Source organism: Ammospiza caudacuta, chromosome 1, assembly GCF_027887145.1.
Source record: "Ammospiza caudacuta isolate bAmmCau1 chromosome 1, bAmmCau1.pri, whole genome shotgun sequence".
Lineage (NCBI taxonomy): Eukaryota > Metazoa > Chordata > Aves > Passeriformes > Passerellidae > Ammospiza > Ammospiza caudacuta.
This window is the reverse complement of record NC_080593.1, coordinates 52,883,379-52,907,393: the sequence shown is the minus strand read 5'-3', so window position 1 is coordinate 52,907,393 and position 24,015 is coordinate 52,883,379. Positions and strand designations below refer to the sequence as shown.

General features: G+C 40.8%; 1 protein-coding gene across 1 annotated transcript in view; it reads left to right on the top strand.

Moving 5' to 3' along the window:
* HECW1 (HECT, C2 and WW domain containing E3 ubiquitin protein ligase 1) overlaps positions 1-24,015 on the top strand; it is a 252,394-nt gene extending 228,379 nt beyond the window's left edge. The window contains exons 23-28 of the mRNA XM_058825358.1: positions 3,627-3,725; positions 5,118-5,247; positions 9,139-9,285; positions 10,034-10,148; positions 11,397-11,595; positions 19,002-24,015. Coding sequence (XP_058681341.1) covers positions 3,627-3,725; positions 5,118-5,247; positions 9,139-9,285; positions 10,034-10,148; positions 11,397-11,595; positions 19,002-19,113 — 802 coding nt within the window. The 3' untranslated portion in view covers positions 19,114-24,015. The remainder of the gene's footprint in view (positions 1-3,626; positions 3,726-5,117; positions 5,248-9,138; positions 9,286-10,033; positions 10,149-11,396; positions 11,596-19,001) is intronic.

Sequence of the window (24,015 nt, the reverse complement as noted above, 5' to 3'; positions counted from 1 at the left end):
AAATGCAGCTGATGTATTTGAGTGATATAAGGTTTGCAGGATTTTCAATCTTTTTTATTTAATCAGGTGCATCCTCTTTTTAGGATTTGAAGTTTCTTACACCACACCTAATTTAGCCCACAAGGCATGGTTCCCAAGGCATTACCAATAGAATGATAAAGACTGTTCTTCCTCAGTACACACAGATCACAATCTTTTCAAGGTGTATCGTTATCCATCTGAATCCAAGGAAAAACTGTCATATGAAGTAGAACTCCATTCATTGAACCATTAAGAGAGAGCCCTGTACCAAATTGTGGGTCACTGTGGGTCCTGCCTTGCTCTGGTGCTATATGATAAGGACCAGAGTACTTAAATCTCCTGTGACTCAGCTGCAGTGGGAGGAAAATGTATTGCCTAGTTGCTGCTTCAGCATGGATTTGTCTCTCCCTGAGCACATGAATATGCAATAAATATTCACAGAGCCCCATCCAGGGGAGTGAACCTGTTATTTTGCAATGGGCTGTTGTGGCTGCTTCAGGGGCACCTGAAGCCTCCAGAAGGAAAAGGAATTAGCTGGGTACAGTGGAAATTTCTGCAAATGGGTCAAAGAGTAGTGCTGTTAACAGCTAGAAAGCAGGTGCACACAATGTCTTTTTTGAGTGGACGAACAGTGTCAATAGGCAGTCAAACCAGAGCAGCTCCACTGCTCATTAATTCTGTCTCTCGTTCCACCATTTCCTGTTCATTAACTCCCTCCTGCATTTACCCTCTTGCTGGAGCACATTACTCAGACTCAATCATTGTCTCCAAAAGGGAAGGGTGTTGAAAGAAAAGGCCAGAGCAAGACCCTGCATTCCCCACCTCTCCCAAACTAGCTTTTCTGCTAGAAAGAAACCAAACAAGTATTTTACACTTCCTTGGAAAGATAAATGTAATTCAGGCTTAAGGAAGGTATGTGCCCTCGAGCCAGGATTTACCTTTGTGTTGCTTATTCTGTCAAGAAAACTTGTTTTGTTCTGAAAGGACTGTTTTACCCACCTCTAAATCTCACCCGTGCTCTAAATCTTTGAGGAAGAAATAAACACAAGAGTCTGGCTTTGTTTTAACTGGCTTTTTTAAGGAGGGCAATTTGTTTCTTCTTACTTTTTTGTAAGTTTTGATACTTTTTAAGTGGGACTGCTATGCTTGTCTGAGTGTAGTGGCAGCTTGATGAACTGAATGGACCCACACACAGATAAATTGTGTATTTGTTCTCTGAGAAAGACAGCAAATGGCTCCTGTTGATAGGTATCTGCTGACTTACCATGGTCCACGTTTCTCAGTGCTGGACCAGAGAAGTGTCATGTCTGGTCCCAGGCCCTGTCCAGCAGGGACAAGGGGCCAGAGAACCTTCTGCTACACCATTCTTCAGAAGAGAGTCAAGTGTAGCGCATCTCTGCAGAGATACCAAGGCTCTGTGCAGGGGCAGAAGGGTTTGTGGGCTGGAGAGCTGACTTGCCTTGGCCACACAGCACCATGTTTTTCTGGGGTGATACAGAGCTGCGAGGGAATACAGTCTGCAGCACAGCTTTTTTATCCATTGTATTGATAGCCATCAGCAGTGGCAATGTTTTATTAATTATTTCATCTCACTTATCCCATGTGTTTTTAGGCTGGTGTGCCAGGCTTGGACCTTTCACACAGAAATGCTGCCTGTGGCTTTGGGATGGTTTGATGCAGTTCTGCCACAAGGCACTGATTCAAATCAGGCTCTCCATTAATGGCCCCTGTAACATGTGCCCCTAGCTGTAAACACCTTGCTGTAGGTGCACAGCCCATTTGTGTCAGCTTTGCAGGAATGCCCTCAAAGCCATGCAGAAGAAAACAAGCAGCAAGGAGAAAAGGGATGCTGTTCACACATTCAGTCAGTTTCGTAGGAGAAGCCACATTCCCAAATCTTTCCTGGCAGTTCACTTTTGCTTTATTCCAGGTGGCTCCTGTCTGCCCAGTCCCACACAGCTGTGGGGTGAGCACTTGGTGAGGAACACCCCCAGCATTTTCATGCAGTGCTCACTTTCAAAACCTCCGGGGATGGAAGGGGGTGAAGAACAAAACCAAAAAAGCTGACACGCGCTGTTTAGGACAAACGGACTTGATTATGGGTCCTGGAGGTGCTATAAAAGTGACAGATTACAGGTTCAGCATTTCTGGGGTTTGAGCTGTCTGGCTTCCACTGTGCTTTCATTGTATCAGCTGCCCCTCGTTTCCTTGCCTTCTGCTGGAAGCGCTGCACTGAAGCACAAGTGAAGTGAAGCAGGCCCTAACTAGAGCCAACAGCTGCCTTTTGTTGCTGCTGTGGAAACAGCTGTGAGGGGTAATATAATCATTCTTCTGTGGCTGGTCAGCTGCATATCATAAGCACCTTTCCCAGATTCAGGGGACCCAGAGGCAGCTCCTGTGGTGATGTAAATGCTAATTGGGCCCACAGCAGGCTATTTTGTGCCCCATTTGACATACTAAGCACTTGTTGTTCTGTCCCGTGAGCATTCAGTTGATTGAACAGATATTCTTTGCCACCTTTAATACAATCAGACTCGTGTTTCATTCTTGTGCAGGACCGGTCTTTGCACTGATTCCTGTCAGCGGAAGGAATGGTTTCTACACTTTTTGATATATTTCTCATCTTTTGTGCAGTAAAACTTTTCTGTGTTACCAGTCAGTTCAGATTTGGAGTTCTCACATTTGGAGTGATGGATTTTTTCCTTTCTTACATGTAAGCAAGTCTTGAATGGCTGTTGGGGGTTGTTCTTACAAAAATCAAACTCACCTGGACTCACACCAGTTTTGTGGTTTTCCGTCTAAGATAATTGATTTAAAAGAAGGTTTGATGAAAAATATAGAATAAGTCATAGAAGAAATCATAGGAAGAAAAATTTAATAGATTATTATCACAAGTCACAGATTATAATGGGTAGGGTGCTATTTGAGTGTACCTGTAGTGGGACTGGAGGTGGTTGTTCTTAGAAACAAACACAGGAGTGTGCAAAAACTGAGAACAGCTGAGCAGCAAAATTTAGAAAGTGGTCTGAAACAGTGTGCCTGAACTTTAGATGCTGATATTAATGTGTCCTTGGTCACAACAGTTAGCTGAACTATTTTAAACAGTTTTCCCCTACCAGATCAACTCACTACCCTTTTAAAGTACTTTAAAGCCCCACCTCAGACAGGGTTGTAGCTTGTCAGAAACTGAATATGCTGAGTCTCCAAACATCCTTTGCACCTCTTTTGCGATAGCATTTTTTCTGCTGAGGTGGAGCATTATAATATTTCCTTGGCCAAATACTGTGTTGGATGTAGTCAGTGTACATAAGAACATTGAAAAAGAGATCACAGAAAGTGAGTGTTCATTGCTTTGGCATAGGAGAGCACATAACATGCCAGCTGCAGGTATGGCTACAGCAGGAGGTGCATCAAGGAAATCCATTATTGATCAGACATGGGAGGAGTGGCATTTAGTGTCTGCTCAGAAAAAAAAAATCAGGGAATAAATGTGAAAAACTAATTCAGAAACAAACAAACAAAAAAGCCCCAGTTAGTACCTGTGTAAGTTTCTATACTGGAAGTCTTGAGTTGCACTTCATTAACTCTGCATTTTTATTTCCCAGGTTCAGGTTCAGCGGTCGTATTCTTGGCCTGGCTCTCATCCATCAGTACCTTCTTGATGCTTTCTTCACAAGGCCCTTCTACAAAGCCCTGCTAAGGCTGTGAGTATAGCCCCACAACCATGCACAAACAGCATCCCACAGGGAGTCCTACAGAGACACAGACCCTTGGGGAGCTGCTTCGAGCACACTGACCTTCAAGTTCTTTCTGCTGTTGGGTTGTTGTTCTGCGATAGAAAATGAACACATTTTGATTTTACTTTGCTTCCTCCAAGAATTTGCCATTCATAAATACTATGTTGACAAAAATAAATAAGTGTGACATTTAGAAGCACACATCAGAAAGTTCTGACACGTAACTCCAGAGTTTACTACTGGTGAAAAGTTATTCAAAAGTTATTTCACCTTCAACCAGGTGGAAGACTGAAAAACATCCTTGATGGAATGAAACAAAATAATAAGGAAAAAAGGACAGAGGTTATATTAAGCAAAAATACATCATTTGTCATGCCTCACTGGTGGAGTAGCTTTTCATTCTAAAACATAACTTGGGATAATTAAGAATGTTCATGTAGATATAACCACGGAATGATTTTTTGGTCTTCTCTTGTCTTTTATTTTAGTAAGTGTAAGCTACCAAGAATACATTACTTTCAATTTGAAGTTTATCAGGTTTATTTAGATTGACAATCAGTCCCTCTTTAATTAATAGACTGAAGTAAAACAAGGTACACAAAATTTTTGCAACAATAAAAAAACCTATAAATATTAACTGAAGACTGCAATTAAATGCTAAAGAGCAGAATAAAGCTTAGCTGAAACAGTTCATCAATTAAGATGATTCCAAATCAGCAAAGATACCTGTCTTAGCAGTCCTTTAAGTTCTTTATCAAGTTATTCTTTGTTGGGTTTTTAGAAACCATTATTATTGCTGGGGTACAAACACTCATACCTAAATTGTACCTGATCTAATCTGAAAATAGGCTGAAACCTAGGGTTCTCCCTGCATCCTTACTGCCCCTTTAGGGAGCTGGAAACCAGGCTGCTCCTAACAAATCTGACCTTTCAGCAGACAGGGATGGCTCCCTATTAGCAGAAATTTAGGCTGCCTGCTCTGCCCTGTGTCAGTGCTGTGTGCTCACCTGGCAGATGATAGATAATGGAAGCAGCCAGGCACAGCACAGTGGGGCTGAAGGGACACATGTGCTACAAAGTGCAGAGCATCCTGAAGATCCACGTAAAATCAAGCCCCAGGGGTGTCTTTTGACAGCAAATAATGCAGGCAGCCAGCAGATTTGGCCTTGAGCCCAGCTATGCAAAGCAAACAGTTGCAGAACTGCTTCAAGAGGGTCTGTAAAACAACCTTTGATGTTAACAAAACTAAATGAACTTCAGTTTTATGTTGGATCTTCAGTAAATTTGTTCACACACTTAGTAGGAAATCATCCTGACAGTAGTCACAGGACCATATATTTTTTCTTGTCTTGCAATCAGGCCATGTGATTTAAGTGACTTAGAGTACCTGGATGAAGAGTTCCATCAGAGCTTGCAGTGGATGAAGGATAACAATATCACAGATATCCTGGATTTAACCTTCACAGTGAACGAGGAGGTGTTTGGACAGGTGAGCATAGCTATGCAAAACATCTGAAAAGCAAATTTGAAGCTGACAGAGTTGAGCGTGATGAACATCTTTCTGTCAGAACAGATCCTTTAGCCTTTCAATTACATTTTCTTCTCCTACCTTCTGTTTCTTTCAAGCCACCTGTTCCAAGGCAGATGTTTATTCTTAGGGTGTATAATATACAATACCAGCCCCCCTACGGGCTTTTTGAGCCACACTCTGATGAGCATGAGGAATTCTCTGGAGTGCAGCTCTTCTCTCCAGGGTGTAGTTCACACAGATGTGGCATTTGGTGAATGCAAGCAATGTAACTTCAAGCTGATGTGACTGAAAGGATGGGTTAGGAGGGGTAAAAAACATTTGACAGGTGGTGTAGGACTTGGCAATCCTTACCACTATTTTGTCTAATATCTCCCTGTGTCTCTTACTTACCTTGCACCTATTTAACAACTTGGTATGTACGTCCCTTTATTGTGCTTTCTGCATCTCAGCTGTACCTTAGTCAGACAGTTCTCTGTAACCTGGCTGATCACTATAGCCTTAGGGAGGGTGCAACGCTGGCTTACGTGCAGTCTGGCAATCAGAATAAATGGCTCCTGTGGGATTCTTTGGGTTGCACTGAAGCCCTGGTGCTCTTTGGTGTTGCAAACCATGATGGATTATAACTGTCTCTGGGAAGCCTTGAAGGCAATCAAAACAATATTCAGACCATGATTAAGGATCTCCAAGGTGATACTGAAAAGTAGAGAGGCTGAAGAACCAAGCTCACCAAGCTCTGCAGAATCTCAGGGGATGGAGATACCTTGTAAGGAACAGATACACAGGGTCAAAAGAAGCAGAGAAATCAGGTGGAATATGACCTTTTATACCCTTTATCTTACATGCATCACACCTGTGTGCCCTCACTGCCCTTTTGTGATTGGTCAATACACATCAGCATTCCATGTTTCTTTGCCTTCCATACTGTTCACGGGCCCTACACTGCTGTAGTCCATTAGGGATGAGGCTCAGCTGCAGCTCCATTCCCAATCATCACAACCTATGTATCCACAGGAATATCCAAAGAATGGCTCTCACCACTTGACAGTTAATTTTCCTGAAGGGTTTGCACAAAGCTAGGGTAGTTCTGGGAACTAGGGAAGAGTTAGAGAAGTTTCTGAGGGGAGGAATTCCAGTCCTGCTCAGCTATGAGGTTTAAAGTAACAGAAAGCAAGCAAGGCTTCAGGGAGTATATTAAAAACTGAATTTAGCCTGAGTATAGCAAAAGGTTACAAAGGATGAGCAGAGTTAAGGGTAGATGAAAAGGATGGGGCAGAAGAATTAAAGTAGGAAGCATCTGTAGGAGCAATAACACTGTTTTTCCACAGACTCAAATGCAGGAGGTTTTCATGGACTTGGAACTGAGAGCTTGCATGACATTGAATTGACAGTAAAGTGGGTTTCCCTGGAAGGTATGGCTACATGAGACTAATACACAAAGGCAGACAGAAACATACAGACATATTCACAAAGGCAGATGAGACAAGTTTGTATTTACAAGGGAAGACTACAAAGTTGAAAAAGAACTGAGTTGCCCCGATGCATCTGAAGGTAACATTTGGCACACTAATTACTCGTTATACTCTCCTCAAAGGAAAGAGAAAACAGTTACATAGGAGTCTGTTGTGGAAGATAAGAAATGGCTCCAAATAGAATAGAAGAAAATTACAATCTGTTGTGGATGCTGTGGTATAAAAGCAAAATAATGCTAAAGGTTGGATTTTGATGCTGTTGTCTAGTACCTTTTGATGCTGTTGTCTATGTACTGGACACTGACCTTGCTAGAACTAATAATGAAGGGAAAGGTTGCTTCTCACTGTGAATTACAACTGTCAGAATCCAAGTGTCCTAAGTGAAAGTAAGATTTTCCTCTTGAAATTTACTAAGTGCTGACAGCAAAATAACAAAGAATTTCAGTCATGTTTTATGCTCACAGATGGATCCTAGTTGGAAATTCTTCCATGCCAAGAGTATCTAACCACTTAAATGCCATCTGAGCATTGCTTTGCTTGGTACATGTGCAAGTGTAGATCACAGTGGGAGCTCTGCTAATATTTGGGAAGATGGATTTCAAGGGCTGGGTAAGGAAAACGAGAAATAAACGGCCTCCTTGAGAAGCTGTACAGTAGATGGTTACAGCCCTTCTGTCCTGCTTCCACAATGACTTTATTATGAACCAGTTACTGCTGCTTTCACATTTTCTTGTCTCATCTCTGATGTGTATTGAACTTCTAAGGCTTTCAGGCCAAATCCTCTTTCTTGGTCCTTTCTTAAGGAGAATTTACTCCATGTCAGTTCCAGCCTTCTTGTGTACTGGAACCCAGAGCACTCCTGTAACAGCAGTGATACAGTGTCAAATCAAGCATTACACATTTTTACTGGTGGGGGAATGACAATTTGAGAATTTCACTTATAAGACAGATGTGTCAGTTGCTTGTGACCCAAAGTACTTTCTCATGCTTTTACCCAGTAAAAAGTGTTCTTCTGAGCTCTCTGTGGATACAGCCTGTCTCTGAGCCCTGGCAATTGTTCCCATCAGGTGAAAAGAATGAGCTACATTGGTTGAAATGTCTTCTCGCTAGTCAGAACCCTGATTCTCAATTGGAGCTCACAGCTGCAGTTAATGCCCCTAAGAACAAAATCCCCAAAATAGGGACACATTGCTATTGATTGCTAGCCTCCAATCATAGATAATTAATAGTATTTGAATTTATACAAATAATGAGAAGTTAAAAAAACAATCATTTTTGAGGTGTTTGTGGGAAGTCTCACAGGAAACTTTGAACATCTGGAATTATGGTCATGCTTAAAGCTAGACAACATTTAGTCTTTGGATTGGCGGATACACCTTAATGCCCCACAGCCTTGAAGAATACAGCATGGTAGCAGGGCCAGAGCCCTGCTGTCTGGACAATGCAGCATTGCTTTTATAATGGTGATGCAATGATCTATGTTTGGGAATTTAACCTGAACCAGCTAAGAATTCCTAACTCCTTCCATCCAGCTTTACTTGTTCCTGCTGTTTCTCAACTAAGCTACCAATTAGATGACTCAGTCAATGTTTCTTAACTCATAATATTGCAATAGGTCCCTCAAGTAAGGTGACCTAAATACTGCCTATGATGTTTGCTGTCTGCTGGGCTAATAAATAGATAATAATATAAATAATACTAGTAATGAATATGTATTCATACAGTTCATTTACTGTCTGTGGTGGATGTCATTGTTATAGCAGCAGAAAACTGAAGACAAGAGCAACATATTCTTCCTTTTAAATCAACTAAATTGAGTGTGAAAATAATTGAAAGACAAATACAATTTTCTGTCACATGGGAGGAGGCATATGTGCTTGCTGGGTAGGATCCAGATTGATTCCTTAAATCTCTTCTCAATCTCAAGATTTAGTAACCCAAGCCAACTAAATTAACTATTAAAATGCAAAGAAATTATGCAGCTCTTGCTTAAAATAAGAAAAAGTTATTTACACTATAAACTCTTCTCAGGTTTGGATGGCTGACACAAAACTCTGAACCCCACAGTGACTATTTATCTGTGCAGGCTTGCTGTACAGGTCTTGTTTTAGGTAGTGTATTGGGAGTTCTCATTTTATGATACTTTCTTTAGCTGTCTGCATTTCTGAGTAAACACTTTTACTAGCACTTGGGGAAGGGCAACACTTGTTGCCTAACAGACAAGTAGATATCCCTTCCAGTTGGCCAAGCAGTCTGCTATTCCAATACTGTGATTGCCTCTCTATCCTCTTGTTTCCTGTTCTGTGGCTTGGATGATCTCGTGTTTGAAACACAACATGATCCATGCAAAGCTACACCACTGTTTATCTCTGTTCTGTAGGTGACAGAGAGAGAGTTGAAGTCTGGAGGGGCAAATACAGCAGTCACAGAAAAGAACAAAAAGGAGTACATCGAGAGAATGGTAAAGTGGCGAGTGGAACGAGGAGTGGTCCAGCAAACAGAGGCGCTGGTCCGTGGCTTCTACGAAGTAAGTGGCAAAGTGATGCTTCCACAGGCATCCCTCCTTCACCTGAATGAGTAGCACCCTGGTTAAATGCTTCATTGGTACCCTGGAGAGCAACTAAACAGACACAAACAGCAAGGAATTGGAGCTCTTGGATCTCTGTCTGTAGAGACAGAGAACTTGGATATAGCGGGTTTAGGATTAAAGGAAAAAGGAAAGAAATGTGTCTGCTGAATGTGATAAAGCATTACGTATGATCAAGAGTTAAGAATGACACTGCTTTCCATTCACACAGTGAGAGAAGTAGGCATTTGCAAATTTTGTTCTGCCATGTTGTGATTTGGGGTGAGGATTAGGGGTCCCTGACAAAGAAAGATTGTGAAGAATTGTACACTTTGATGAGAATCAGATGAAACACACTGTGTCTTCAGGGATTTGTTCCAGTAAGTCAGTCCGTGGGTGCAGTCCAAGCTTGCTGCTGGTATTCCTGGATACTGCTCCATTGCTGTCCCTGGATTTTGCAGTTTATCTTTGCTGAAGACCTGGATCTGAGAACATCTTTCTGGCAGAACTGTTACAAGGACTGGGTTAAAACCTGGGGCTTTGCTGACCAACCCATGTAGTCACCTATTCTTGCCCTTCCTTAATCATACACAAACATGTGAATGCAAACATTCAAACTTTGTCAGGATAAAGAGCTTGCCACCATAGGTTTATAAGACTTTGCTTCATTTCCAGTCTGAACTGTGCTTACAGGTGGTTTTTGTTCCAGGTTGTAGACTCCAGGCTTGTCTCTGTTTTTGATGCCAGAGAACTGGAGCTAGTTATAGCTGGCACTGCAGAAATAGATCTCAATGACTGGCGGAACAACACAGAATATCGTGGAGGTAAAGTGCCTGCTCATGTTTACTACTATCTTGACTCTTTCAGTCTAAAACATGGAAGTCTTGCTCCATCTTTTCTTTCTGTCTTTCCTGAGGGAAAATGCCCTATTTTGTCCAGGAAGTTATTGTGAAGAATAACTAAAAAAAAAAAAAACAAATAAGAGCTCAGGTGTTGTGGTGTTATACTACTGAAATTGGTTCTGCTTTTTCTATCCAGATTTTATCTATTCAATTCCTGCAGAGTTAAAAGGAGTTTTGACCATTAAGGACTGAAAAGGATTTGCACAATTAGATCTAAAAGTTACAGATCATCTAAGATGACTGTGACTGAACTCTTAGCCTCACAGAAAGTAGTTCCACAAGTCCTCCTGGTTTTAGCAGGGAGCTAAAATCAGGAGCTGAATTTCACAGTTCCCAATTACATTTCAACAATGTACATATCTTGTTTAACTGTTCCCTTAGCTTAAACTATGTCAAGTTGGATTTTTTTCCCTTCTCTGCTCCTTGGTCTGGTTTTGCTTTAAAGAATGATTTATCCAGGCTGTCTTGGATGATGGAAAAATGTGAAATCCACCACTTCTCCACCACAAGTGGAAAGTTCCTGTGGTTCACATATCCTCCCCTGAAATACAAGGTTTCAGTCTTTGCTGGTCACTGCCCAGCCTTTGGGTTACCTTGAAGTATGCAGCTTACCACAAGCACAGCTGGTCCGTAGTGTTATTCTCCAGCTACATTTTTATATCTAAGTTTTGAAACAAATTCAGCCTGGTACATGCTGGCTCTCACTGGCACAAACCAAGGCTCAGAGCCCCTCAGGTGGGAAGTTTGCCAGGGAAGGACTTATGGCAGCAAACTCCTCTCCATATGTCAAACACTACTGCAATCCAAAAGAGAATTTACTTGGGGAGCAGAAATTGTTAGCTTGTTAAGACTCACGCTGTGTGGCATATTGCTGTTGGTCTTTAATATCGCATGCACGTAACCCCAGTTCTTGCCAAGAGATTTGTGAGAGACCAGTGGATCTCAAGTGGATATTTGAGTTTCGGGGTCCGAAATGAGTTAGTGGTATTATAGTATCCACAGCCAGGACAAAATGGAAGCTGGGATCTACTGCTCATGAAGAACAAGATATGTTGTTAGGCCAGGATCTTTCCAGTAGGAGATCTACTGCCCCATGCTAATGGGAATATTTTTCAGTGTTGCTCTTCTCAGTTAGGAGGGAGTGATTTTTATTTCTCTTGCTTGGTGTAGGCTACCATGATGGGCACATCGTGATCCGGTGGTTCTGGGCGGCCGTGGAGAGGTTCAACAATGAGCAGAGGCTGCGATTGTTGCAGTTTGTCACGGGAACGTCGAGTGTGCCCTACGAGGGCTTTGCCGCTCTCCGAGGGAGCAACGGCCTGCGGCGCTTCTGCATAGAGAAATGGGGGAAAATCACCTCCCTCCCAAGGTACGTCCCAACCAGGACTTTGTGCCAGAATGGCTGTTAGGAACAGAGGCCTGGTACTTCGTTCTATCTCTCTGTCAATTAATGAATACAGTAAGGACAAGTTAAAAAAAACAGCAAAGAGACAATGATCAGTTTGTTGTTCTGTAATTACGTTCAAAGAAAAGCGTTTTCCTTTGCTGTCTTTTTGATTTGCAGGCTCAATTCAAACTATTTGAAATCTTTGGAAATGGTTAAGATTAAGATTTCCATAGGTTCAAACCTAGTTCTCTTATTTTGATTCTGGAACAGATTCAGATCAACAGGAGCTTGTCAATTGATTCTGCTCCCTTTACTTTCAAAATGCTAGCAAAAATACTTGTGAATTTACAGAGACATGAAAGCCAAAATCTGTCTCTGAGTTTTGGCTGGAGACCTGAGTGTAATCCCTTCATTTACTCTGATGGTTCCACTTTTTTGTAATGAAGAAGCTTAGTGACAGAACTTCACTGATAATATCCAATTTGTTGCATCTAGTTCAGTCAGCCAGCTAGGAGCAAATGAGCTATAATGTCATACAGAATCAACAGACTTGGCAGTGATTCCCAAAGAAGGGGTCATCTTCCTTTTCAGAACAAAGGGGCAGGGGTGGACTTGCCTCAGGCCACCCAAGAGAGTGATGGCACAGCCACTGATGGTTTCAGCTATGAGTTCTGCTTTACCTCTTTATGGGTGACCAGCACTCATCCTTCCTTACTGAAGTGAGTCACCTTTTCTTGAATGTCCTGACAGTTGCCTGAGGCTCTGCCCCATTGGTATTACAGAACATTTCAGTGCCTCTGAGATACTTTTTTTACAGTGGCCCTTTTATATCACATTTGCCCTCCGAAGGATGCTTTCTTCCTGCTCTTATCATTTGCTTTCAGCTACACTGCAAAGGAGGCCACTTGTATGGCACAGAGCAAAAATTTCATTGCATAGACCTTGCAGATATAGTCAGACAATCAATTAACCAAGGGTCTGGTCCAGTTTTCTCATTACTCACTCTCCATGTTGTTTGCCCAGGAATGTACCATAAGACAGACTTGAGCAAACACCTGAGTCCTCTGGAGAGGTAAAGTCCAAATCTGGTCACCCTCTCAGTCCAAGTCTGCTCTAGCCCATGTTTATGCAGTGGAAGATGCAGAAACTGGAGCCAAGGCACTGTATCAGGAGGCATTCAGAGCTGATATCTTCGATTGGACTCCCTCTAAAGTCAGGAAATGGGAGTGTTTTCAGGGAACAGTTCATCTCACCTGAACACAGACTTTTGAAGTAGCTTGGCTGAGTCACAGCTGGTACATTTTGGTTTGTGTCCATCCACCATAAGGACACTATGGAGATTATATGGAGAACTGGAGACTGCATGAAGCTAGATGTGGGCACTGAGATTTAAAACAAGATGGAAACATATAAGGTCAGTGAGATGACTCATGCCATCTGAGCTCCAGCCAGCAATGTGGTAAGAAAGCCTGCGAGCAACAGTTTGCTATTTGTAGTCCAGATCCTCCTTTTGCAGTATATTTATACAGTCAGGTTCTATGTAAGGGTTTAGGAGCTTACTGAGGACATTACTGCCTGCAGACAGTCAGTAACCAGCAGCCACAGACTCTGCAGCATTTCTGCAGAGCTCTCTTTGCACTCCTTCTGGGGTGCAACAGGGTGAGAAGGGAGGGTGGACCTTGGTGCATGCACAGAAAATGCCCTGGCGTGACCCGTCAAGTTCTGAAAAGGTAATTGGCCCCTTTCTGCTCTGTTTAACTTTCTTTGTGAACCTAGGCACTACTTCTGACTCACATTCAGTTAGCCTCGAGATTTTATGTTTGTCTGCTGATCTCTGAATGAGTTGCTCTCCCTGACAGAGGCCTCCTTTCCAGGTGAAAGTTGGTAGCACTTGTTAGATTTCTTAGAGCTCTGCATTCATTTTAGCCAGGGGAAAAAGAAAGAAAACTTGCTCATGGGAAATAAACACAGCTTGATCACCATGAATCATTGCCTGCATTCTTATAAAATTATGGGGTGCTGCCAAGTATACCCAGTGCTAAGAAATGCATAAAACACACAGACTGAACCTGGAGCTTCCCTAAATCCTTAGTTAAGCAACTAAATGAGCATTATTTAAAACTTGTATTTTAAATACCTGATTATGGTTTGCCCATGTTTATTTAGATTTATTTACATACTTAAGACTTACAGGCTAAAAAAGACTTATGTCATATCCTGTCAGCCTTTTAATCCTGTGACATGAGTGCAACTAACTTTACAATAAACCACAACAAATTCCCTTCTCAATTTAACTGCTGTACAAAGTGTAGAGAACTTTTAGCTGTATCAGGAGAATCCACGACTCCTTTGTTCCCTTACTTCTGCTCCAGATGGCTGAGGTATTTTGGCAAATATCCCTTACACTTGGGCAATGGAGCATGCAACTACCATTTGCTTATAGTGAGCAGAGATGTGCCAACACCTAAACCACATAGGTTAGTACTGTTTGCACTTGCAACAGCAACATGGCAAGGCCAGAAAAAAGGCATGGAGTAAATTTCTAAAATGAAACACTTTTCAAATAATAGCCATAATACATGACACTTAGAGTGCTTTTTGAAAGCACTGAGGGTAAACAAGGCTTTTTCAGGAAGGTTGAACATCCAGTAACTTCATTCTAAGTTGGTGAATTTGTTCATTAGTACCAGTTCCCTGCATGAACAGGGTAATTGTGGTGTAATATGTTCATCTAAGACTGAGTGAGATTACACCACTATTTTATTTCTGGGGTGTGCACATGTGCCAGACACATTTTTCCTATCTGTATTTACTTTTGAGATCACATATATTACAAAGTTGAGGCACCATACAGCTCAGAGATGCTGCTTTAATCCTAGGTTTTCAGACAATGACCCTAAAGCAGGTTCCAAAGAGACTGCCAGCTTTGCAGATCAGTCGGTGTAAATCTGCATCATGAGTTCTTCCAAACTGGTATCACTTGTCATATAAAATAGCAGGTTCAATCACTTGTTCATCAAGGTTGAGCTTTACTCTTCCTATATAATATGGAAAGTTTTGTCCCAAAATGAAGGTGTTACACATTTAACTGGTTGCCAGAGTGGAGATGGTTGGAGAATTTTTGCAGCTACACCCTCTTCTGAAGCAGGAATCCTCTCTTCACTTCTTCTGTGTCATGTAGGTTTGTAAATGGAATCAGTTTTAGTGGTAGTTCTACAAGGATGGATTCTTGTTCCCCAGCAAACATTAATGAAAAGCCACTGGTTTTCTAGCTGGAATAGCAGAGCTTCATTTGGCACCATGGGAGCAGAACTCCTGGCCCAAAACAGACCTGTGCTAAGAACAGTGCTTTCTACTATAACTGTAGGAGGCAACAGTTATCTTAAACAGTCTTCTTAAATCCTCAGCTGGAAAAAGTGTTTGGTGCCTACAAATGCCACTGTCCCACCTTGTGGCTGCACTCCTCACCTGGCAAAAACTCCTGCCAGCTCCAAGATTATGTCTGTTTGAGTATCAAGTGAGGACCTCAGTGTGTATCCCAGGGATTCAAATAATCACATTTGACGCAATGAGGTCACTTTCCCCAACAGTGCTGAGCTGCAACTCCCCTTTCATCAGAAGAGATTTTCATTCAGCAGTGTAGTGTGTTATGCATAATGCAGATTACCAGTGCTAGTAAATACCTGATCTTTTGTAAAAGAATTCTGTTCTTCTCTGTTGGATGATCAACTATTTAATCACCATAGAATCCCATGTAATAATTTAAAAAAACAAAGATTCTGTGTGACTACAAAGAACTTTATTCTCATAATTTCCTTCTTTACCAATGGACTGAGTGCATGGACTTCGTTGTCTCTTACCATCCATCTTCTCTTTCCTCTTCAATACAACAGCAGTATCAGCTGTAAATCTACATTCATCTGTTTAACACTGATTCCCAAACAGCATGTAAGTGTTCCCTCTTACAGACAAAAGGAACAAAAGCTACTACTTGTGGGTTCTCAGATTGATCAAGGGGGGTTTGTGGGCTCATTTAACGAAAGCAAGGTGAAAAGGAGAACTGCCCAGTTTCTGCCTGGCAGGCATGATTATGTTAGAATGTAGGCCTTACTTTAGCAGATAGTTTCAAGGTATAATTAAGATAGCAGGGGATTCTGTGCCCAGTTTTACTGCCTTTGGGTTCTCATCTTTATGGGGAATAAAAGAAGTGACAAAGAAAAGAAGAATGCAAAAATCTTAAAAGCTTATAATTTTTAGAAAGAATTCTTAGAAGAAAAGAAATAGCATAGCACTGTGAACAATGAGCAAGATTAAAGGTTCAAGCCCACCAAAACTATATTAAGCAATAAAGACAGACTGCCAGGAAGAATGAAATTTTAAGTGGTCCATTTACTGCCTAACTTACTGGAGGATGAGGGTATATGAGGGTCAGAGTTGGTTTACATTACTTTATCTTGCATTTTCTTCTGGAGAAGCCAGAATCCTTCCCATAAAAGCTGTTACCAATGTAATTCTTATTCCAGGCCTCACATTCCCTGAACACCATCTCATATGTCAGCAGGCTTATGTGGTAGGAAGCTTAAATCAAGGGAAGAAATATTTTCTCTTTGCTGTGCTCTTGTGTGATGTTTTGTGTGCTCATGCACTACTGATGTGATGTTTTCACTCCAGTATGTGTGGCAAGTGTTCCCTGGATTATGCTCACTATAGTCACTCTCACTGGGATCAGCAGTAAGAGGCCAACATAATTCAGGAGGAATTTACCCCTTTGGAGGATGAAGCACAGTTAGACAACAGTGGGCATTATGGAAAGTATCACTGATTCTTAATTGCCCTGTTTATTGCAGTATCACACAATATATGATAAAAACCAGACAGTTTTGCACATAATTATCCTTATTTAAGACTGAGTGGGCTTCACAGGCATCACTGGAGTTGCAGTAGATCCACATTTGTTTCACAAACCAGAATATGAACTCAGGTTTTGCCCTTGGCAATCTTTTGTGGTTTGCACCATAAGTAGGTAGAAGTGTAAACTTTACCTGGATAGCGCTTCTGAAATGCTCTTTTCATTTCAAATTTGATGACCTTTTTTGAAGTGCAAGGATTTTTTTCTGTGGATTTGTTAAGCTGGAGAACACAAGAGTGTTGTTTAGCAAAATGTTTCAGTGTTTCTAGACATGTTAACAATTTTTTCCTTTCTTTGTTCCCCTCAATAAATTCCTTGAGACGTTCTATAGAAGAGCCCATGTCTGTAAACATCATAGTAAGAAAAGGAATGTATCTTTTTTCTGAGTTTGGCTCGGTCAAGGATGTCTAAAAGTCAACAGCATTGCAGGGTTGTTTCATAACCAGAGTGAAACTAGATGGATAATGATCAGTCAAGATAAATGTCTGCAAGAAAGTAAACACCAGAGTCAGTGGCTGTGGATACGTCTGTACCACACAAGAGGATGCACAGCAGCAGTGTCTGAGATGCTGTTGTCTCAAACAGTTAAATGTGCTGTGGTTGAGTGCCATACAGAGGTCTGGTTCTGCAAAACTACTTTAGAAGAACTCACACCTGAACCACCATGGCTGTGCCACTTCCAATTCTGGAGCCCAGCAGCTGAGCTCCTCAAGACTGGCTATCTCTGCATGGGGCTGTCTTGCCTGTGATAACCATGTTCTGAATGGACTATGAGAATGCTGTTGATTAACTCCCAGTGGTTGATAGTATTGCCAATGGATTGTAGAAACAACTTATGTTGCCAAAGATTGTTGAGATGAACAATAAATACTGCAGGGCTACTCATGGATAATACACATGAGCTGCCATGTTCAATTTCAAGAGATGAATTAAATAACAGCTTTATTAATGTTTGTTTTTCACTAACTCAGGCATTCCGAGCTCATTTCCACAAATTCTGTGTTTATTGTATTCACTTCTGAGACTAACCAGCTACCAAATCTTCATTCAGAAGGGGTAAAAGGATGGTAGAAGCTCTCCTAATTGAAATTCTGTAATGCAGTGACGATTACATGCCTCTGGCTATTTCAGTTGCCTGATTGCTTTTAAAGATTCCCCACTAGTGCTTGATAAAGCTCTTCCTCTGAATCTACAGGTCTCAGGCCAGCCCATGTACTAGCATTATGTCTTTCTCACTTTGTGGGTGGCCTAAGAGATGACTAGCATGGCTTTGTGTAATTTTCTCCAAGATAGCTCTGCTGCTTCAGTGTAAGAGAAGTAGGATTTAGTTAAAGTTTGAGATAGAAGGGCTCAAAGTAAAACAACTCCATGGCTTTTAAAAATACTAGGGGCCAGAAGCTCAGACATTTTTAGCCAATGAGGCTACATTTCCTTCTGTAAAGTTTTGTCAATTCACATTTATCCCAGTGAGCAAGAGGAAATAGAAATATTGTTATCATCATGTAAAACTCTAAAAGCTGACTGAAAAAAAACTGAAACAATTTTACGGAAAATGTGCCCCTCCCACGTCCATTTGTTGAATGAGCTGTGCAGTTGGGGCTGAATTGTTGGGGCAGGAACTGTTTCTTTACTCCATATTTGTATAGCACCTCCCACAGTGAAGTGCTGTCTGCCTCTGGGTCTAATTGCTGCTGCCAGAAAAGCTGCAGCAGGGAGAAGGAACGCATGGAACCCATTCCATGGCTTTTTTTGAAGGTGCTGCCAATGTAAATAGAAGGTTAGGTAAATGTAATGGTAAAACTGGGGAAAGAGATGGTCATCAAGTTTGCAGCTTGCTCTGCACAGAATATTTTGCTTTTGTCTTGGGTACTACAAATAAATAATATTTAAAGGCCAGACTTGCAGCAGATGGCCAACAGCTGACTTGCTGAATATTTTCAGCAGCCTTCCTTCCTCAGTTAGCAGATCCCTGAATGGTCTTTTAGCAGTCAGGCCTGCCTCACTGCAAACACACGCTCAGCCCATTCTGTCACTGTATTCCATCACATTGTGTTTGTCCACTGCTGCAAAGCTTATTGACAGCTCGTGTTGGATGTACAGATGAGTGCCATTTTGTTAAAAAATCTTGAAGCAACCAAAATTATAGTAATGAACTTCTCTATCAGGCCCTAAATCCCAGCTCCTCAGTGACCTCCCTCCAGCATTCTTCTCCGTCAAGATCCTACAAGATCCCTGCAACATCCGAAGGAGGAATATCAGATGTTATGTTGATACTTAGCTTGTGTCTTCTATATAACATATTCTATACTGAAATGTATATGCACATACATTTCAGTACCTCATATTTTGATGGAATTAAAAAGTTTTACTTTGAGTGAACTTGAATGTCTTGAGTCTCAGTAGAAACTAGTTTTCTCAATTCTTATTTTCTCAAGTTTCTAAGATTCAGCCTAACATGTAGCATATTTTCCTTTTGCAGGGCACACACATGTTTCAACCGTTTGGATCTTCCACCTTACCCCTCATATTCTATGCTGTATGAAAAGCTGCTGACAGCTGTTGAAGAAACTAGCACCTTTGGACTTGAATGAGGGGGTTCAGGCACTTCTGGTGTTTTTATGGCTGATGATGTCACCTTTCCTGTCCACCGTCATTTGATCTTGGTTTCCCATGTTTTTATTTTTGAAAACAAAACAAAAATCAAGATTAACAAAAGCCGTGCATGAAGAACTGCCACCCTCTATGATCTAACCTTCATGCTTTCATCCTCTGTTTCCAATGGACTGCTAGTCTGTATGCAATAGAAAAACAACTGTCTCAAGGTTTCTGTATATCTCTACATACCTCCATTAATAACAATGAAAATACAAATGCAAGTTACACTACACTTGACCAAATGTTAATAAATGTTTACTTCCAGATACGTTGATTAAAAAAATTTAAAAAAAACCCTTCATCAAGCATTCCAAGCTTTTATATACCCATATCTTCTAAATCAATTCATAGCCCATCATACTTCTTAATCGTTGAAACCAGTACTAGGAGCTGGTCAAATATATCATCATCCATCCCTATTTTCCCTGTATGTATTGTCCATCTGAAAGACACCTATGAGCAAAACTGAAATTTTTATATATGAACTCATGATCCACATCAGTTGTATCAGCTGGAACTGGCCCAGATACATGGTGCAGATAAGACCTTCAAAAAGTAAAAAAACCACCACCAACCTGTAATGCAATGCAAAGCATAACGGCGATTGTTATGATTGTTGCTTGCCAGTACTGGAGAGAACTCGCACTTCAGAGCTATCGGGAGGGGCATCTCCATTGTAATGTTTACCACACAAGAAGCACAAGGTTGTGCACACTCAAGAAGGATGTTTTATTATGTAGCATAAAGGACAAGGCTCCCTTACCTTAGTATTGTATATGACAAGGAAAAGGGGAAGTAAGAAGAATGTTCTACTCTTATGAATACCCTTGGGTTCTGTTTACCAGATCTTTGTTTTCTGATGTTTAAAATGTTTGTTTCCAAATGACAAGTCTAGACAATCCCATCCCCTGTGTCAGAAGCCATTTACTTTGCTAGGTTGGGCTAACCCATGGTTGCTGGGGGCGGTTGTCAGTTCTGTTGTTTCTCTTTTCTTGTTCAGTGGAATAGTCCATATCCTCAAGAGTGATTGGTTGTAGACAGAATGTTTTTGTCTGGGGTCTGTCAAATGAGAAGCTGCAGTGAATGAAGGTGTTTGTCAGGTATGAAGGGAACTATAACTCTCTGGGTGTTAAGATTTTGGTGTACATCCTCTTGGAGGAAGCCCAAAGGCCCTCCAGTGATTCTAAGTACCACTAAACTAAAGATCTTGCTCTTGTAACTGCAGACATAACCCTCTTCAGTTTGGTGTACTTTCCAACTCTGAATCTGGGGGGAAAAAAGGAAAACAGCAGTAGGCTTGTCTTTGGATGGATTTTGCTGAGGCTTTTACCGTCAAACTACTGCTCTGATTACATTCTAGTTATTAATCCTTGCTGCCCTTGTTTTCCAAAACTAATCTCAGATTGAAAGTGTTTGTCTTAACTGGGAAATGGAAATACAAAGTATCTTCTGACACTAAATATGTTAAAGGATGCAAGAAATGCAAAGTGACAGATTTGTGAAGGTACATGAGAAGGTAACATCATAGTGTTCAGCAGCTTGTATGAAGTACAACACCCCCTTGAGGGCTTGTTACTGGTAGTTTTGTGTTAGTTATGCTTTAGATCACTGTAAAACCAGGAGACCATTTCAAGATCTAACACAGCCATTTCATCTTAAGTTTTTTCTCCAAAGGAAAAAAAATTGGACTCTGCATTCTCGCATATTTTTATGGTGGTTATACAGAACCTTATCACATTTGAAAAATTGTGTTCTGAGAGTTTTAGATCTTTCTCCTGCTTTTATTCTTAGGTCAGTAGGTATTTGAAAGGTTATGGACCCAAAAATATATTTCTAAGCAAAGAAATTTAAAAAAAAAAATTTTTTTTTTACTGGTACATTAAAATCTGAAATACTTAAATTGCCCCTTCATTCGATTTCTGTGGCATTTCAGCAACTTTTATGCTAATTTACTGTATGGCTTTTACTGAGAATCTATGTTTTAATATGTTGTTGTTTAATATTACAGTTGCAAACAGAGGCTGCAGCTACAGGCCAGCTTCATTGTACCCCACACTGAAAATGATGTTTAGTGTTTCCATAAATGAGCTCTCAGGCATTGATTCTATGTGACCAGCTCACTGCACAGAGAGATGGAAAAATTAATGTTTTTCTCAGAGCATCTGTCATGTGCACATGAATTTCATCAGGACAAGTCACACCAGGAACATGAAATCTTCCAATGTATGTGATTCCTGCCTCTTCACTTCTGGGCCCCCAAATCCAGTGATTCTTGTATGGTTCCTAATTTATTCCTGATGATGTTATAAAGTTACCTGTACTATGTCAAATGTTGGATGTCTTCCAACATTAGAAGAAAGTGAAGCATCCAACTGGTTGGTCCATGTTTGGCCAAGGAAAATAAAGAGCTGTCTCAATAACATAGTAAAAAAGTGGGGGGAAAAAATCAATCTTTACAACACTGTATAGTTAAATTTTTTTAAGTATTTTAAATCTATATTTTATTACAAAAAAGTGAAACTATTTTTTGTAGCATAATAAAAGATGTTTGTATTTCAGAGACAGCATCAAGCTCCACTAAATGAAATACAGAAGGCTTTCTCCTGAAATTCTTCTTCACAACACTTTCTGGCACTCATCACACACTAAACCAGATTATGTTTGGCAGATGCCATCTCAAGCACCTTGTGTGTTGCTCCTCTGGGAAACACAGAGCATAGCCAGCTACTTCCCATCAAAATCCTTGATCCAAGTTGTCTTTCAAGCACACAGCCTAATATTTTTTAAAAGCTGCTTTCTAAGTTGACAAAGTCATGCAGATTTCCTAGAAAGTTTTTTTGATCTAAGGCCAGGAATAGAGATGGTTGACTGTTTTCATAAAGCAAAGTGAAAGAAAATGCCATGTGTGGCTTTTCCTGTATTCTGCCATTCCAGGCCTATCCCTCTCTCTTCCCAAATGCCCTGCCCCAATAGGTTTTCAAACTCCTACGTTATCTTTCTGATATCCGGATCAGTGTTTCACAGTGTTTCTCCGTTCCTGGTGTCATGCCATGGGCAGAATCCAGTCTCAGCCTGGAGTGAGGGGGAAGCCGTGCATCTGCAGCGTCAGAGTGAGGCAGTGAATGGTGCTCACAGGAGAGAGGGAGGAACCTACCTCCCTCAGCCTGTTATTTAACCTGCCCATTATGCAATTAATTGACTTTGTTGCTGTTGTGGTGCATATGCAAGACATACCCTTCCTAGTTCATCTGTTGATTCAAGTGCTGTTACTCCCCAGGTCTGCATCTTGATTTGTAAAACACTGACTGCTGATTACAGAAATTCTGGTTTCATTGTTTCCCACAGGAAAGACTAGAAGATATTCCATAGAGCAGATTTACAGTGAAATAATCTTTTCGGTTCTTCTACCTGGTGGTGGCTAGATTGGGATACAATATCAACATCATTAGATTTTTAAAATGTGAGTGAAAATGGAAAAGCCAATCTGACAGCTTTCATGAATTCTAGTTTTTGATTGGAGCAATGAATACTGGCAATGGTTTCAGAGGGCCCATACATTTTTGAAAATTATTGTCATGATGGTATTAATGGTAAAGGGAAGGAAGGGGGTATTTCTGGTTTTGAAATCCTGTTAGCATTAATCTGGAGATAAGAGAATGGAAGTAGGCATTTCAAATCATCAGTAGGTCTTCCAGCTTGAAGTAGTCTCACTGACTGTTCAACCTCATGAGCAATGCAGGATTTGATCCAGTACAAACATCTGTATCTTAGTGTTAACAGTGTCAGGTCTAAACATTATAAATGCTGTCACTTCAGTCTGCAGTAAGTTACATAAGTGTTCAGTTTCAGTCTGTGCATATTCAAAACTTGACTTTTATGTTCCAGAGAGGTCCATGGCTATCACAAGGCAAGAAGTGAGTGGTCCAAACTACATCTAACATCTAATGGAGAAATCATGAGTTTTGTACAGGTCTGACACAGGGGAACTTTTACACCCAGTTTGCTCAATTGCCCGTGAACTTTTGAATGAACTGTATCTGAGGTTTGAGCTTGTAGTCTAGTCTGAGAGATGGCCTGTGGGGAGGGGAGTGTTTGTTGGGATTGTGTTTTGTTGTTTGAGTTTCACTGTAACAAAGAGTTGACATACCTCTAGTTGGAAACAATAGGATACTGAATTTGAACATGAAAATCAAAACTGAAATAGGCTAAAATATAAATGGACAGGGGACAGGTTAAACTCGTCCTTCACTGTTAATCCTTTGACAGTCCATGGAATTTCAGAAGAAAAAATTTGACTGGAGATCTGTTTAATTTCTGTTGAAATGATATTTGCCCTGTCTCCATAGTAATATTAATAGGGATTCCCAGTCAAGAATAAACGCTTTCAGTCAAATGCAGACCAACAGATCTTTCTACAACAAATGCGGTGCTTTTTTATTATTCTTGCTGTACCTCAGTGTTCATTTTGAAAAGATAAAACTACTGCAATACACTAAATCTGGGATAGGTTTTCCAGTTATCACAAGGTCCAAAAGATTGGATTGTTACTTTCTCACTAGTGAGTCATGTAGTTCTTTTGTTCCAGTAGAAAAACAGATTCCTGTAGATAGTAGATACTAGGTATAGTAAATATTGTACCATTAGCCAAATTCCCTGCAGCTTCCGATTTATCTAACGGAAATGTCTGTTACGGTTTTTGTTAAAGACTACATAAAGTCAGTGGCAGGAAAGGTCCTCATTATTGGACTGATTTTGCTTTTATTGACAGAAAAATGTCACATGATACTCAGGCTGTGCTTTCTATTCAACCATATCACTATGGAGGAATGTCAATAAAA